Source organism: Paroedura picta, chromosome 2 (genome assembly GCF_049243985.1).
Source record: "Paroedura picta isolate Pp20150507F chromosome 2, Ppicta_v3.0, whole genome shotgun sequence".
Classification (NCBI taxonomy): Eukaryota; Metazoa; Chordata; class Lepidosauria; order Squamata; family Gekkonidae; genus Paroedura; species Paroedura picta.
Genome location: NC_135370.1, coordinates 79,527,428 through 79,545,473, shown reverse-complemented (window position 1 = coordinate 79,545,473; position 18,046 = coordinate 79,527,428). Strand labels below are relative to the sequence as shown.

Sequence of the window (18,046 nt, the reverse complement as noted above, 5' to 3'; positions counted from 1 at the left end):
GGCGGGGCTGGCCTGCGGTCGAGGGCCGCCTTAACGGGTTTCCAGGCGGGAACGGGCCTGAGCGCTCGGCGGCGCTTCCGTAGGCTCGCTAACCAGCTTCTCTGTTTCTGCTCTGGTCTTGCAGTACGGCTCTTTCTCCCCGGTTCTCTCAGTGCTGCTCCTGAAAATATGTCGGAAGGAGTAGACCTCATAGATATCTACGCCGACGAAGAGTTCAATCAGGTGAGTAAGGGACGCTGCACCCGAAGGGAGGGGGACGGATTTTAGGGTACTTTCATGGCAGGTCCAGGAATGAAAGCCCTTTCCGAACCAGCATCCTTGGCTCATCCTTAAATCGCTAGGGATTTATTCTGGAGAACTATTGAGTGACTGCTGTAGCATCTATCAGAACAGCCTGGGATCCTATGTCAAACGTCACCTGTGCTATGAATTTGCTATGGGGCCTTAGGCAAGCCATTCAAATTGGGCATTGAAGTTGGGAGCTCTCCAGTGTGAAGTGACATTTCTTCACACACAAGGGGTTTATTTCTACAAAACAGGTTCCATATTAGGAAAAAGTGAATGGTGCTTCATTAGTGTTGCAGTAAGCATTTGTAATAATAAGCTAACAATATTTGTTGATTGATGTGAGTAACTTAAACTTGCAAAAAAAGACTAAATGATACTCTTGACCTTTACTTAAAGCCTGGGTGAAGTAGAATAAGAATATTCAAATCAACAGCCTGAGACCCTCATACCTGTGGGACTGTCTTTCTCACACACACATTCACCACTCTCCCCCTTTGGTAATCATCTAGAGGTCTCTAGCAAGTGCCTTTGCCCCAGGGTGGTTCAGTTAGCTGTCACCAGGGAAAGGGCCTTCTCAGTTGTGGCCACTGCCCTGTCGAATGCACTCTTGGATGATACTCATTCCCTGCTAGACTTGTTAAGTTTCCACAGGGCATGGAAATATGAGTTTAGGTTGGCCTTTGATGGGTAACCACGTGTTTGGAGTGTTTTAATAGTTATGTAGTGATAGTCATGTATTAATATTTTAATGTTAATATTTTATATTTGTTATTTTATGTATTTTTTCCTTACTGGTTTTAATGGTGAAAATTACCATGAAGCCATTTGGGTGAGTGGCAAATAAAACAATCAAATAAATTATTGAAAAAGTTATGAGACTTTTTAGCTTGGGATTTAAAAATGGATAATGAAGCATATTGGATGGTCTCCTATAGTAGTAACTATAAAAGAGAAGTGCTGATCAAACTGATATCACTTGATATATTTTTTCTATGAATATGACTGGTTAAGCAGCATAGGTATAATGTACAGTAGCCTTATCCGCCCTGTAGCATGTTACCCTAGGGTAGTGGACAGAAATGCTGCAGCGTAAAAATGAGAATTCATATTCTGTGGTGAATTATTGTATTTATTGTTTAATTTGTATCCAACTCATCACAAAGTCTTGGGGCAGCTAACAATAACAAGGTAAGGATTTACAATGGACCAGTAAACGTAGAATAAAATTGTAAAATAAGATTAGGTACCCATACCTCTACAAAGTCAACAATCAACCCTACTTCATTGGTCCCAGCGTGGGTAAATTGGGCAGCCTGGGAGGAGAAATAGCAAATTCCAACCCCAAAAACAGAGTGGGACTAATGAAGACCGGGCAATATACATATATTGATATACGTGAATATATGTAGACACAAGTATGTATATAGGGAAGGCCTGATAGTAACTGCTAGATGCAGTAGGTGCATGCTGGTTTCAACCAAAGGCTTGGTGGAAGAGCTCAGTTTTAGAGGCCCTGTGGAACTGCTGGAGTTCAGGCAAGGGCCCTCATCTTGCTTGTCTTAGCTCTAATTCCTTTCCATACCTAATATTTCTCATGTATGTTTTATCTAGATTATTGATTGAAAGAAGGGAAACTATGTTGGAGAAAGTCAAGCAACATCTGTTGTGCTGCTTTAGAAAAATGTGTTCTATTAGCAACACACTGTTGGAGGCACATTTTGTCACTTCCCTTGCCATTAAACATGTCAACAACTGAATTCTTTTAAGCATGTACAAATACCATTGTAGAGGCTATAGTAAGAAGAATTCAGAATGAAGTTGGAACCAAATTTGTGTCCCAGTAATCCTAGACCTGTAGGGTGGTATATAAATACAAATAAATAAATAGTACCTGCATTGTATATGGTGGTAGAGTATCTGTTCTGCATAAATACCATGTATAGTTTTTTAGCATTAATGATTATATTTTCCTGAGTAGTGGAATGTGAAAAGATTTTTGTCTGATGTTTGAGAGCTTCTGTATGTCAAAGTAGTCAGTATTTGCCTACTGATCATAGATCCATAGCTTGGGTTGCAACGCTACGCCTTATATCAATAGACTGGTCTACCTTTGCTAGCCAGATTCATTCTGTCCACCATCTGGAGTAATCAAACTAGTGTCCTATTGTTAATTTCTGCCCCAAGGATATGTTGAATTTTACCTTATGTCTTACATAAATACCAAGTTATGAGATCAGTGAATGGGTCTCTCACTTTTGTTACCTTGCTTTTCTCTACCCCATGGAATCACAAAGTGGCTTACAGTCTCCTTCCCTTCCTTTTCCCACATGAGTCATTTCTGAGGTAGGTGAGGCAGAGAGAATACTGAGAGAACCATGGTTGATTCAGGGACACCCAACAAGCTTTGTATGGATGAGTGGGGAATTGAACTGGTTCTCCAGGTTAGAATCTGCTTCTCTTAACTGTTTTATCGCACTGGCTCATGTTGGGTGCTTGGAAGGTGCCAGTAGCTCAGATTGCGCTGTATCTGGAGTGATGTTCTCGTTATGCAATAGATGCTGCTGAAGACTGCTTTCCTCTTCCCTCCTGTGCTCCTTGAGAAGACATTGCCTAGGGCTGGAGGACCTTAAAGAAAAGTGTGGCATGGGGTAGGAGGGGACTATGGCAAGGAAGAGTAATTGACCAAAATCCCACTCCTTTCTTGTGATGGGAGCGCCCCCATGCTTATTCTGGATCCTCATTGGGCTGGGGTCAGGTGACAAAGCTTCTGAGAGAATGGGAACGCAATCATATTGCTTGCATAAAACTTGCTGTGTTAGCAGAACCTAGGATCCAAGACCATGTGTTTAACTTGACTAGTATAATTCTGGTAATGCCATCAAACTTAGCTCAGCTTAGAAGAATGTATTGTTGTTGTTGTTAGGTGCGAAGTTGTGTCCAACCCCATGGACAATGATACTCCAGGCCTTCCTGTCCTCTACCATTCCCTGCTTCAGGGACTCCATCCAGCCACCTCATTCTCTGTCGTCCCCTTCTTCTGCCCTCGATCGGTCCCAGCATTAGGCTCTTCTCCAGGGAGTCCTTCTCATGAGGTGGCCAAAGTATTTGAGTTTCATCTTCAGGATCTGGCCTTCTAAGAAGCAGTCAGCGCTGATCTCCTCTAGGACTGACCGGTTTGTTCGCCTTGCAGTCCAGGGGACTCGCAAGAGTCTTCTCCATCACCAGAGTTCAAAAGCTTCAATTCTTTGACGCTCGGCCTTCCTTATGGTCCAACTTTCACAGCCATACATTGCAACTGGGAATACCATAGCCTTGATTAAGCACACTTTTGTTGGCAGGGTGATGTCTCTGCTTTTTAGGATGCTGTCTAGATTTGCCATAGCTTTCCTCCCCAGGAGCAAACGTCTTTTAATTTCTTTGCTGCAGTCCCCATCTGCAGTGATTTTGGAGCCCAGGAAAATAAAATCTGTCACTATCTCCATTTCTTCTCCATCTATTTGCCAGGAATGGAGAGGGCCGGATGCTATGATCTTCGTTTTCTTGATGTTGAGTTTCAAGCCAACTTTTGCACTCTCCTCCTTCACCCGCATCAACAGGCTCTTTAGTTCCTCTTCACTTCACTTAGAGTGGTATCATCTGCATATCTGAGGTTGTTGATATTTCTCCCTGCAATCTTGATCCCAATTTGTGACTCCTCTAATCCTGCCTTTCTCATGATATGCTCTGCATACAAGTTAAATAGGCAAGGCAACAGTATACAGCCTTGCCGAACTCCTTTCTCAATTTTGAACCAATCAGTGATTCCATGTTCAGTTCTCACTGTTGCTTCTTGACCTGCATATAAGTTTCTCAAGAGACAAATAAGATGCTCTGGTATTCCCATCTCTTTAAGAACTTGCCACAATTTGTTGTGCTCCACACAATCAAAGGCTTTAGCATAGTCAATGAAGCAGAAGTAGATGTTCTTCTGGAACTCGCTAGCTTTCTCCATGATACAGCGTATGTTGGCAATTTGATCTCTAGTCCCTCTGCCTGTGCTTCTGGAAGTACTCGGTCCACATATTGCTGGAGCCTAGCTTGTAAAATTTTGAGCATAACTTTGCTAGCATGAAGAATGTATTAGAAATCTGCAATTAGTTCAAAATAATTGAAAGTCATTTTTCTTCATATTCACTTTAAAGTTGAATTACACTGCCCGAATGAAACTGCTGTGTTTCCATTCTTAAGGAATTAAGCTATACTTTATCCTAAATATTAAAAAATCTCACGGGAGCATTGTTTTTACAGTTCTTGGTTCACTGAATGAATTGCGAAACAAAGTAATAAAAGTTAGCCCCAAGCTGCTTTCCGTGCAGAGAGAAAATCAAGTTGTTTTTCGTGCAGGTGTCAGTAGGCAGGCCAAGTATCTTAACCGAAATTCCTTGTATTGCTTATAATTCAGTGAAAGATATTTTAAGATGTTTTAAGCAAAAATTAATGAGAATATAATGGCTATAAAATATACAGAGAAAAATGACATGGTTCATTGCTTTAGCTTTGGCAGAAATTAGTAGTTAAAAGCCACGTAGAACACTGAGTACTGTCACCATGTATGATAGCAAAATGATAATCTTGAGTCAGAAGATCTGTGAATAGCCTCTGTTTGCATAAGATCTACTAGTTGGGTCGGTGGGAAATATCTTGGATAACAATACTAAAGTGGGTGTTTAAAACCTGTATGCCTGTATACAGGCTGGGGATTGTTTTTAGGTGTTTTATGTATTAGGGCCCCCTTCAAGGATCACTGCCTTGTTGTGGCAAGGGGGCTTGCGTAGTTCAGTGAAGCTATGAGCTATGCCGTGCAGGGCCACCCAAGACGGACAGGTCATAGCTGAGAGCTCTGACAAAAGGTGATCCACTGGAGAAGGAAATGGCAAACCACTCCAGTATCTTTGCCATGAAAACTCTATGGACAGTTCCAATAGGTATAACGATATGACGCCGGAAGATGAGCCCCTCAGGTCGGAAGGTGTCCAATATGCTACTGGGGATGAGCAGACGGCTAGTACGAGTAGCGCCAGAATGAATGAAGCGGCTGGGCCAAAGCCGAAAGGACGCTCAGTTGTGGAAGTAACTGGTGGCAAAAAGACAGTCCGATGCTGTAAAGATTTTTATTCCATAGGAACCTGGAACGTCAGATCCATGAATCAAGGTAAGCTGGACGTGGTCAAACAAGAAATGACAAGACTGAACATCGACATTTTAGGAATCAGTGAACTAAAATGGACAGGAATGGGTGAATTTAATTCAGATGACCATCAGGTATACTACTGTGGACAAGAATCTCGCAGAAGAAATGGAGTAGCCTTCATAATCAATAAGAGAGTAGGAAAATCAGTCTTGGGATACAATCCCCAAAATGACAGAATGATCTCAGTTCGAATCCAAGGCAAACCATTCAACATCACAGTGATCCAGGTCTACGCCCCAACCACTGCTGCTGAAGAGGATGAAGTTGATCAGTTCTATGAAGCCCTACAACACCTTCTTGAAGCAACGCCAAAAAATGATGTGCTTATCATCATGGGGGATTGGAATGCTAAAGTAGGAAGCCAAAAGATAACCGGGATAACAGGCAAGTTTGGCCTTGGAGTACAAAATGAAGCAGGGCACAGGCTGGTAGAATTTTGTCAAGAGAATACAATGGTCATAGCAAACACTCTTTTCCAACAACCCAAGAGACGACTCTACACATGGACATCACCAGACGGTCAACACAGAAATCAGATTGACTATGTGCTCTGCAGCCAAAGATGGAAAAGTTCTATCCAGTCAATAAAAACAAGACCAGGAGCTGATTGTGGTTCAGATCATGAGCTTCTTGTTGCAAAATTTAGGCTTAAATTGAAGAAAATAGGGAAAAGCACTAGGCCACTCAGGTATGAACTAAATCATATCCCTGACGAATACACAGTAGAGGTGACAAATAGATTTAAGGAATTAGATCTGGTAGACAGAGTGCCTGAAGAACTATGGACGGAGGTTCGCAACATTGTACAAGAGGTAGCAACTAAAACCATCCCAAAGAAAAAGAAGTGCAAGAAATCAAAATGGCTGTCTGAGGAAGCTTTACAAATAGCTAAGGAGAGAAGGGAAGTGAAAAGCAAGGGAGAAAGAGAAAGATACACCCAATTGAATGCAGAATTCCAGAGAAAAGCTAGAAGAGATAAGAATGCCTTCTTAAATGAACAGTGCAAACAAATAGAAGAAAGCAATAAAATGGGGAGGACCAGAGATCTTTTCAAGAAAATTGGAGATATGAAGAGAACGTTTCATGCAAAGTTGGGTATGATAAGGGACCAAAATGGTAGAGACCTCACAGAAGCAGAAGAGATTAAACAAAGGTGGCAAAATTATACAGAACAACTATACAAGAGCGAGCTTAACATCCCTGATGACGGTGGGGTAGTTACTGACCTGGAGCCAGACATCCTGGAATGTGAAGTCAAATGGGCCTTAGGAAGTCTGAGCAACAATAAAGCTAGTGGTGGTGACAGCATTCCAGTTGAACTATTCAAAATCTTAAAGGACGATGCAGTAAAAGTGCTACACTCAATATGCCAGCAAATTTGGAAAACTCAACAATGGCCACAGGATTGGAAAAGGTCAGTTTACATTCCAATCCCAAAGAAGGGCAATGCCAAAGAATGTTCAAACTACCGCACCATTGCACTAATTTCTCATGCTAGCAAAGTTATGCTCAAAATCCTACAAGCTAGGCTCCAGCAATATGTGGACCGAGAACTTCCAGAAGTACAGGCAGGATTTCGAAGAGGCAGAGGAACTAGAGATCAAATTGCGAACATACGCTGGATCATGGAGAAAGCTAGGGAGTACCAGAAGAACGTCTACTTCTGCTTCATTGACTATGCTAAAGCCTTTGATTGTGTGGAGCACAACAAATTGTGGCAAGTTCTTAAAGAGATGGGAATACCAGAGCATCTTATTTGTCTCTTGAGAAATTTATATGCAGGCCAAGAAGCAACAGTGAGAACTGAACATGGAATCACTGACTGGTTCAAAATTGAGAAAGGAGTTCGGCAAGGCTGTATACTGTCGCCTTGCCTATTTAACTTATATGCAGAGCACATCATGAGAAATGCGGGATTAGAGGAGTCACAAATTGGGATCAAGATTGCAGGGAGAAATATCAACAACCTCAGATATGCAGATGATACCACTCTAATGGCAGAAAGTGAAGAGGAACTAAAGAGCCTGTTGATGCGGGTGAAGGAGGAGAGTGCAAAAGTTGGCTTGAAACTCAACATCAAGAAAACAAAGATCATGGCATCCGGCCCTCTCAATTCCTGGCAAATAGATGGAGAAGAAATGGAGATAGTGACAGATTTTATTTTCCTGGGCTCCAAGATCACTGCAGATGGAGACTGCAGCAAAGAAATTAAAAGACGCTTGCTCCTGGGGAGGAAAGCTATGGCAAATCTAGACAGCATCCTAAAAAGCAGAGACATCACCCTGCCAACAAAAGTGCGTTTAGTCAAGGCTATGGTATTCCCAGTTGCAATGTATGGCTGCGAAAGTTGGACCATAAGGAAGGCCGAGCGTCAAAGAATTGAGGCTTTTGAACTCTGGTGCTGGAGAAGACTCTTGCGAGTCCCTTGGACTGCAAGGCGAACAAACCGGTCAGTCCTAGAGGAGATCAACCCTGACTGCTCTTTAGAAGGCCAGATCCTGAAGATGAAACTCAAATACTTTGGCCACCTCATGAGAAGGAAGGACTCCCTGGAGAAGAGCCTAATGCTGGGAGCGATCGAGGGCAAAAGAAGAAGGGGACGACAGAGAATGAGGTGGCTGGATGGAGTCACTGAAGCAGTAGGTGCAAACTTAAATGGACTCCGGGGAATGGTAGAGGACAGGAAGGCCTGGAGGATCATTGTCCATGGGGTCGCGATGGGTCGGACACGACTTCGCACATAACAATAACAACAATGTATTAGGGGTTTTATGGGGTTTTTACGTGTTGTTACCCACCGCAAGCCTCAGGGGAGCAACGGGCTAGAAATCCAATCCAATAATAATAATAATAATAATAATAATAATAATAATAATAATAATATACTTGCTTGCTGATGTGGTAGCTGAATGTATGGGAAAATACATGACAAGAGCTGCAGATGCCAGGTCTTTTGTATGGTTCAACATGTGCAAGGACAGATGGAAATAAAATCAAAAGTTGTAATGACTTAGTCAAATAGCATGTAAACAATTTTTCTCATTCTTCCCCCATCCCCCATATCTAGTCCAGCACATATAATACAATTTTTCAAGATTTCATCTGGAGCGACTGTAATCAATTCTCTCATGCCCCTGGAAGAGCCTGCAGGAACACCACAGCGGCTACCTTAATTTAGGAAGCTGGTTTTAGCATACTGGCTAGGGGAGTAAGGGGTGGTCTTAGCAATCAGTTGAAATGTTGTGACTGCTATGAACTCACTCCCCAACACCACATAGGGATGAAAATACAGGCCCACCTTACAGGATTATTTTAAGGATTACAGAAAGATAATGTGTATCTGAAGCACTTGAAATACTTTCATATAAAGGGGAAATGGGTGTTGTAATGGAATATGTCGTATTAGGAGAGCTGTTTGTATTTTTTGCTGCTGTGGGCTAATAGTCCCATATTGTTATTTATTTATTTATTTATTTATTCTATAACGCCCTCCCCGGAGGCTCAGGGCGGTTTACATTATAACAGAGAACCATACATAAAACAGTCTGTAGAACATGTACATCAATAACCAACAATTGCAACCAAACACAACACAGTATAACAGTAAGCAATCGTAATACAAACAGGTCCAGGGCTTGTTGATGGGATTCTGAGGGGGTGGCTTATTGATTGAATTCTGAGGTGGGGTGGGGGGGGAGCAGGGGCCCTTGGTCGCTGTAGATTACGTCTGGTCTCGGCCAAATGCCTGGTGGAGGAGCTCCTTTTTGCAGGCCCTGCGGAACTGTTTAAGCTCCGTCAGGGCCCTGATCTCCTTTGGGAGCTCGTTCCACCAGGTAGGGGCCAGAACAGAGAATGCTCTGGCCCTGGTCGAGACCAGATGGACTTCTTTAGGGCTAGGGATCCTTAGCTGATTGGAGGCAGTAGAGCATAGAGCTCTTTTGGGGGCATAGGCGGGGAGGCGGTCCCTCAGGTACACTGGGCCCTGACTGCGTATGGCCTTGAAGGTAATTACAGAACCTTTAGTCTCATCCGGAATTCAACTGGTAACCGTTGCAGCTGATGGAGAATAGGCCGGATATGGGACCTCCACGGTGTTGCCGTGAGGATCCTGGCTGCTGCATTTTGAACTAGTTGTAGTTTCCGGGTCAGGGCTAAGGGCAGGCCTGCGTAGAGCGAGTTACAAAAGTCCAGTCTAGAGGTGACCGTCGCATGGATCACTGTGGCTAGGTGTTCCGGGGCCAGGTAGGGCGCTAGTAGTTTGGCTTGGCGGAGATGGTAGAATGCCAGCCGCACTACCTTTGTGATCTGGGCCTCCATTGTGAGGGAGGCGTCCAGAATCACGCCTAGGTTCCTGGCGGAGTGAGCCGTAGAGAGCTGCACGCCATCCAGGGTAGGCAGGCACGCTTCCTCGCATGGGCCCTTCCTACCTAGCCACAGGACCTCCGTCTTTGAAGGATTGAGCTTCAGACGACTCTGCTTGAGCCATCTCGTCACTGCTTCCAGGCAGCAGGCTAATGCTTCTGGGGGAGAGTCAGGGCGGCCATCCATCAGGAGGAAGAGCTGGGTGTCATCTGCATATTGATGGCAACCCAGTCCAAACTTCCGTACCAGCTGTGCGAGAGGGCGCATGAAGATGTTGAATAGGATAGGAGAGAGGACCGCTCCCTGTGGGACTCCACAAGTAAGTTGCCAGCGGTCTGATGTTTTCTCTCCTATTGCAACCCTCTGTCCACGATCCTGGAGGAAGGAGATCAGCCATTGAAGGGCTGTCCCTTGTATTCCAGCATCGATGAGGCGGCGAGCTAGAAGCTCATGATTGACTGTGTCGAATGCAGCTGAGAGGTCTAATAATATCAGCAGTGCCGACCCGCCTCGGTCCTACTGGCGACGGAAGTCGTCCGTCAGGGCAACAACTAATAATGCACGTTGTTTTTGTCTGTTCATATCGGTGAAGGCCAGGGTCAGGTGATCAAAACTGTCATGGCAGACAGAGGGGGGAGAAACAGTCCCACTGATATGAGGGACCAACAGCATGAAGGGCTACGTATGTCATAGCTTTGAACCAAGAAGAAAATATATAAATGTATTAATAAATAGCCAGTACTTTTTGAACCTGGTAACTAATGGGCAGCCAGTGGTATTGTTGAAGAATGGGAGCAATGTACATGCTGCAACCTGTGTTATTCTGCAGTTGGAGAGTTTCAGAGTTGAATTTAATGGAGACCAGTTTACAGTGTATTACAGTAGTCTAGCTTATATTACTGTGGCATAGATTCAGGTGGCCAGATCAGCTGTATCAGAGTAAAGGGCTGTCTTATGAGCTTGGCACAGTTGGAAGAAAGCATTTTTTGAAGCTGTGTTAAGTTGCTTTTCCAGCACTAATGTTGGATCCAGTATAATCCCAAGGCTTTTAACTAAATCCACAAAGGTCAATGGAACATCAGAAATTGGGAACAAACACCATGTCCTTCAAGAACTCCACCATCAAACCAGCACTACTCCTGTCTTTTCAAGGTTTAGTTTCAATTTGTTTGCTCTTAGTCAGTTAATCACAGCAGTCAGATAACAATTTAGGATCTCTCAAGTATTGGACAAACTTCAGTTTTTAGTAGAAAATAAAGATATTTAAATTCCATAAATATCAAATAGCATAATTTTAGTGCTTAGTTATAAATAATGCATTTCTCATTGTTTCATAGGATAGTATTTGATATATTTCAGATTTTCCAGAAATATCTGCTGGTTTCCAAAAAAGGAGGGTGGAATTTACCAATGCTTCCCAAATTTCTTGAAATTTTGCATCTATATATCATTCATCTGGTACACAGTATTGTTAGTATTACAGTTCATAAGTTGCATAGTGAATGCTTGGACAAGCATAGGGTAGATAATGTTGGGTTGGATCTTGTGTCTGGCACAAGAAGTTCACGGAAGTGAATTGTCCCATCTTTCTCCAGCATTGACACCTAAAAGTTAGTGTGAACCCTCCTGGAGAAAATGCCCAGTGGTACAGGGAGAAGCACTAAGGATGTAAAATGAGGAGAATTTGCTCTGTCCCCACAACATGGATGGTTACAAGAGAACTTGCTCTATTGATGCAAGATAGAAGAAGAGCAATTTCACCCAATTTCCCTTCCTTGCTGTAGCCCATAATAACATTTTGTCAGGAACAGTCTCCTGACCAGGAAAGTAGTAGTCTGCCTTTATTGCAGGCAATAGGATCTACCAATTTGCTCTTGTTAGGCAATCAGGTACGCTAGTAACATTTTCTTCATTGGGTCTTTGAAAGTCATCTGATGGCTGGGAAAACACCCCAGTACATGATCTCTTGATCTCACTTAGTTTAATGGTGCTCATGTTGAACTGTAAGCAACAAATGCTAGTTGTAACTTGATTGAAATGTGGGGGAATTATCTGCTGTATGCCAGTATTCTGATATGATTTTGGCACTGTAAGGTAAAAGATGGAATTTACAGTTTTATTAATGCCAGAGGCTTGTTTGCTTGCCATAAAAGTTCATGCAAGATAAAAATTGATCTTTTTATTTATTTATTTATTTATTTATTTATTTATTTATTTATTTATATTTTTATGCCGCCCTTCCCTACGGCTCTGGGCGGTTTACATAAAACATTTTTGAACATTCACATAGAACACTATCAAAATCAATTTCAAAATCAGATTTGTTTGAATATGCAGAAATATTTCATGTATTAAGCTGTATACATACAACAGTGTTTGCTGCTGTGTATCTGACCAGGCAATAACCATTCTCATTTGCTTACGGCTTTTGCATCTATAGACATGGGTGAGAACAGTCACTGTCGAGTCTTGTGCTGTTACTGAGGCTGCCCTTCTGTGGTAAACTGTGGTAAATTTCCCATGGCTTTTAAAAACCTATGCATAGAGGCCATTTGAAGGGAGATAACTCCAATATTATCATCAGTATTCAGTTTTATGTTTTACTGGCTTTGTTCTTGTTTCATGTAATGCCTTTTAACCCTCAGTAGTAAACTTCTTTGGATAATAAGCCAAGTGTTGACAAATTTTCCTTGGCTGAGATGCCAAACACATTCATTATTTAAAAGCTCCATTTAATTGAATATTGGAGCCAGTATAGAAAGCAACTTTATAATAAATGAATTCTTTATCAACCACCCCAAATGGTATAAAGTTAATGAACAAGTGATGCTAAAAATTTCATGCATGTGCGTTTTATGTCATAATGAAAAAATTAATTTTGATGTCAAATGACAGATAAACTTTGTACTTCCACTGTGGGCACTATCAAGACCTTGCATCTAAAGTGCTACTGTACACAGTTTTGGACTTCCTGCTATCAAGTTGCTGTTTCAATCTTCCTTAATTTATGAACTTTATGTGAACATTGTTTTTTAGACAAATTTTTTAAAAAATGCAGCATGGAGATAAATTAATACCTTATGAATGTTTTTGATAATATTTAACGCCTTGAGGAAAAAAAATAATAGAGGCCAGAGGCATTTGGTACTGAGTTTCAAGGCAAACTTGTTTCTTAAAATGCGGCACGACTAACATGTCTCAGTGCTTATACTTAACAGTTCAACTTTGTTCCACCCTTATTTCAAAGATTAATAGACAAGCAGACTTGAAACTGCTTAGTATTAAGTGTCATTTTCAGAAATTTGTGACAGAAGAGCAAGAACATTCAGACTCTCTAGTCTGTGTTGTCAGAGGGAGGTAGTTTAACATTATTTATTTTATTTATAAAATAAATAAGCGGTCTACCTGCGGGACCGCTTGGTTGCTTATGCCCCCCACAGGGCACTCCGCTCTGCGGGTATGAATTTACTGGTTGTCCTGGACCCACTGGATGTTCGCCTGGCCTCGACCCGGGCCAGGGCCTTTTCAGTCCTGGCCCCAACCTGGTGGAATGAGCTCCCACAAGAGCTAAGGGCCCTGCGGGTTCTACCAGCTTTCCGCAGGGCCTGCAAGACAGAGCTCTTCCGCCAGGCATATGATTGAGGCCATGGCAGCTCTCCCACTAATCCATCAGAGGATCCCCTCCAATATTGAGATCTCTAACATCGAGATCATTGTTAGATCTATTGTATTGGTGCCACCCTCTTTTGAATATTATTCTCTCCACCAGGCTGAACTTGGGGGGAACAGGTAACTAAGATCAGAATTGTGACCACCGCCGCTATATGTTATATGTAACTTTTGTTGGTGTTAATTGGGGTTTTTATGGGGATTTTATTGTGTTTTAACTATTTATGTTGTAAACCGCCCTGAGACCTATTTGGAGAAGGGCGGTCTAAAAATTAAATAATAATAATAATAATAATATTTATTATTATTTATGCTTGGATTTATATCCCACCTCTTTTGTCGCCTCGTGGCGGCTAACTATTAAAATCATAACAATTAAAACCGCAATACAGTACATATAATAACCCACAAGATGGTGGAAAACAATATACCCCAACCAATTCTACTAAGTCCAGCCACAACGTAATTCTGATCTAGTTATTAGTATATTTCCAGGATGCTTGGGTTGAGTGGGACCCCTGATCGAAACTCTGGTCAACCCCCCCCCCCCCCGGGGCCTCAACCGAATGCCTGGTGGAAGAGCTGCATCTTGCAGGCCCTGCAAAACCTAGACAGCTCCATCAGGGCCCTTAGCTCTTCCAGGAGCTAATTCTGCCAGGCTGGGGCCAAGCCCGAACATGCCTTGGCCCTAGTTGAGGCCAGGCAGGTTTCCTGGGGGCTCAGGATAATCAACAGATTCCTGCCCGCAGACCAGAGAGCCCTACGAGGGGCATAAGCAGACAAGCGGTCCCTCGGATAGGTAGGACCCAGGCCACGTATAGCCTTGAAGGTTAAAACCTTGAACTTGAACTGGAAGCAGACCAGTAGCCAGTGCAGTTTCTATACTGGCTGAATGTGAGCCCTCCAAGGAGTCCTAGTGAGGACCCTGGCAGCCGCATTCTGTACCAGCTGAAGTTTCCAGGTCAAATTTTTCTGCTGAATGTAACAGTTTAGTTTGTGGACCTGACTCTGAGAACAATACAAGGGGAGACAAGTGGCAGGAGGGTAGCACAGAACCCCTTCCCCACCAGCAGACTTAGAGAAACAAAAGCCCTAGCACAGGAACACCAGTGAAACAGTAATTGTCCCCTTATGCCATGGGAGAGATCTGGGCTGAGTTCTAGAGTTGAATCCTTGTCCCAGAATTGCTGCCCTGAGAGTTGGAGGACCCTCCCCCCACACACACACCCCTCCACTCAAAGCAGTACTCAGCATAATGTAACATGAGCAATGGAAAGGGGGGATTGGAAATTACCTTACCCTGGGAGTGGATGTGCCCTTCTGCTGGCAGAAACCAAGTGTTGGCTCCAAACTGTAATCTTTTTTCTGAAGAGCTGGTTTCATTTTGCTTTTAGGCATTGTGGAAAGTGTGTGTGTGTGGGGGGGGCTGAGTACATCTACTCCAGTTGGATCTGTGAGGAAACCATCTAAAATCCAGCTACTGGAGCAGTGGTCCTGAAAATGCTCAGTAGTATTTTCTGTCTCCTAGGACTCTGAGTTTAGTAATGCTGACCAGATGGATCTGTATGACGATGTACTAGCTGCCAGTTCCCAGCCTTCTGAAAGTTGTACAAGCAGTTCTGAGCCACCACCTGAAAGCCGCCAAGAGCAATCTCCCAAGCCGAATAGCAAATCGCCTGCTATCCTGTATACCTACAGTGGACTGCGTAATAAAAGAGCTGCTGTTTATGTGGGGAGCTTTTCCTGGGTGAGTGTCTTCCTTGTTCCACACAGGCAGTAAAGGGCCCAACAAATGTATTCTGTTGTTGCATAGAGATTGTCTAACTGCCTCTTGATCTTTACATAGAACCACAGTTACCAATAGAACAGTGATCCATATAATGGCTTAGGTAACTTTGCTAATGTTCCCCAAAATAGATGTATAGATGTTTGAAAATGCTTTATAGTAGAAACACTTTATTTATATTACGCTTAATGTAAGTTGCCATGCATCTATGTAGAGAAAGCCAGGTACTATGTTGATGAAAGAGATCTAGGCTGGCACCAAAAAAAGCAGAAATGTAAACATTGATGATTCCACAGAATGTAATATATAGGTGTTTTTACAATTATTTGCTGATAATTAAAAATGTGCTGGAGCCAGCAATTGGACCCTTGGCATGAGATATGAACTGAGATCTTTCCCTTTCCAAAGCAACCTCCATGACCCTGAGAGGCATTACTAGAGATTGGGACTGTCATGACCAAAAAATTTCACAGAATGGGAGGCTGCAGCAAGGGGTGGTAGCTGTTTGAAATCACACTCCCACGTCTATCACTAAAGCATTTACATCAATGGGAGCTTGCTGGTAGAGTGATGATTTTCACATCCCCCCCATTGTAGCCCTCTGTGCTCGACAGGTTTTTATCCATGAGGATTCTTCAGTCATTTTCTCCCTAAGGGTCATAGGGATTCTGGGGAAAGAAAGTCAGGGAAAAGTCTCATCTGAGAGCACAGGAACCCAACCCAGGGTCCGGAGACTGTACTGAAAGAAGTCAGGTAGTAAAACAAAGTAGTTGCTTTGCATAATAACCTGAGGAGATTTGAATGCTTGGAGTGGAGGGAAACAACGGCATTTCCCTGTTCCTTTATCTAATTTAGAAGGATTGTTGTAGATCAGTTTAGAAGTGGCATGCTCTAGTCTAGATTAAAGATCTGCTTTATTTTTTGCCACCTCTAGCTCATGGATGCTTATGGTCTAGATCAAGCTTTCTCAACCAGGGTCTCATGAAATCCTGGGGTTTCTTGGCTGCCCTAGAAGGGTTTCCTGAAAGGATGGGAGTTAATAAAATTTTTATATATTTTTTAAAAATTGTTAAAAATTAATCAGGCGATATAACCATATATGGTCATGTTGACCCCCAATGGCCAATGATGGGACTGGAGGGAGTGGGTAGAGGAGGGGCCCCAGGTGGGCTGTACACAGTTATGCTTTTGAACTATATTCTGCATGATTGTGCCACTTCTGGGGTTTCATTCTCAATGGTAAAAATGTTGAGAAAGACTGATGTAGATGGAATTTGAGAAAGGAGATGTTTGGTGTTCTTTTACTTGCATTATTAATGTGCAGGGGTGGACAACTGTACAAATGGCTTCCGATTATAACACTGTACTGTTATACTTGTTCATATGCAGTGGACAACTGACCAGCAATTGACTCGAATAATCCGTTCAGTGGGTGTTTATGATGTGGTGGAGCTTAAGTTTGCTGAGAATAGAGCCAATGGCCAGTCCAAAGGGTGAGTACGTGAAAGGGCCCAGTTTTGTGCGATTATTTTGAAAGTAGAATAATCAGTGTGCTTGCTGATATGGAGTACACATGACTGTACGTTTAAGGTTGCCTAAGTAGCTATATGTTGTCCAGATTCACAGTAGCTTAGGGTAGCGATCCCCAACCTGTGGGCTGCGGACCACATGTGGTCCGTCGACTAACTGGAGGTGGGCTGCGAAGGACACCCCTCCCCCCCCGGCCCTTTACTTCATCCACGATCTGGCAGGTGCACATGGGACTATCTCGTTGCAGAGAAACAAGCTCAGGGTTCCCATTGATTTGTCATTGTCATGAGTTAAAATTTCCATGAAAATAAAATGTTCCTTATGTTCATTGTTGTGCCGTGTCTGTATCTTATTTTGGAGGGATGTTTAAACATTACCATAGAGACCAGAGTCAGAGAGCGTTAGGGCAGTGGTTGAGAGTAGAGGAGTAAACTACCCCCCCCCCACTGGGCCTCAGTAAAATTGTCAAGTGTTGAGTGGTCCCCAGTGATAAAAAGGTTGGGGACCACTTAGGGAACTTGGAGAGAAGGCCTGTGTCACCATTTTTCTCCTGAGATATTTTAGGTGGTGTTCATTACTAGGTATTTCTTTACATTCTTCAGTTGATTATCATTTGGCTGTCTCTACAGATATGCAGAAGTTGTGGTTGCCTCTGAAAACTCTGTCCACAAACTTCTGGAGCTGCTACCGGGAAAAATACTCAATGGAGATAAGGTGGAGGTGAAGTTGGCCACCCGTCAGAACCTTGCACAGTTTGAAGCACAGGCTCGAAAACGTAAGTTATCTGAGGGTTTGAGAAGGTGGGAAAATGGGGGAGGGGGAGAGGAAAATTTCTGAGAATCCTAGCATTACCAGACAAACAATTTAAGCTGTAATTCTATACTTGTGAACACTCAGGGATGTCTGCTTATTTTTCCTATTATATTGCTGCTGTGTCTGAGTAGAGCCTGACTAGTTTTTATGATCCTCTTTTAGGTTCTCATATAATATGAAGTTTCTTGCTTCTTCTCCAAAATCACTGGGCTTAAGCTCTTAAGACTGCTATTTTATAGCTAAGACCTTCCATATCTATTAATAGCTTCTCTGTAGGTCTTCTCAAAAATTTGTACGTCTCTGAAGAGGTAAGGTGCCCAGTACTGGATGGAGTACTCCATTTGGGGTCTTGCTTTGGCCCTTGTATA

At 42.9% G+C, this 18,046-nt stretch overlaps 1 protein-coding gene across 5 annotated transcripts in view; it reads left to right on the top strand.

Moving 5' to 3' along the window:
• CPSF7 (cleavage and polyadenylation specific factor 7) overlaps positions 1-18,046 on the top strand; it is a 28,127-nt gene that overhangs the window by 381 nt on the left and 9,700 nt on the right. For 4 of the 5 annotated variants that reach the window (XM_077321156.1, XM_077321155.1, XM_077321157.1 and 1 more), the window contains exons 2-5: positions 125-222; positions 15,078-15,296; positions 16,725-16,828; positions 17,495-17,640. In XM_077321156.1, coding sequence (XP_077177271.1) covers positions 169-222; positions 15,078-15,296; positions 16,725-16,828; positions 17,495-17,640 — 523 coding nt within the window. In that variant the 5' untranslated portion in view covers positions 125-168. Of the gene's footprint in view, positions 1-124; positions 223-15,060; positions 15,297-16,724; positions 16,829-17,494; positions 17,641-18,046 lie in introns of those variants that run through there. The other variant, XM_077321159.1, reaches the window with a different exon arrangement.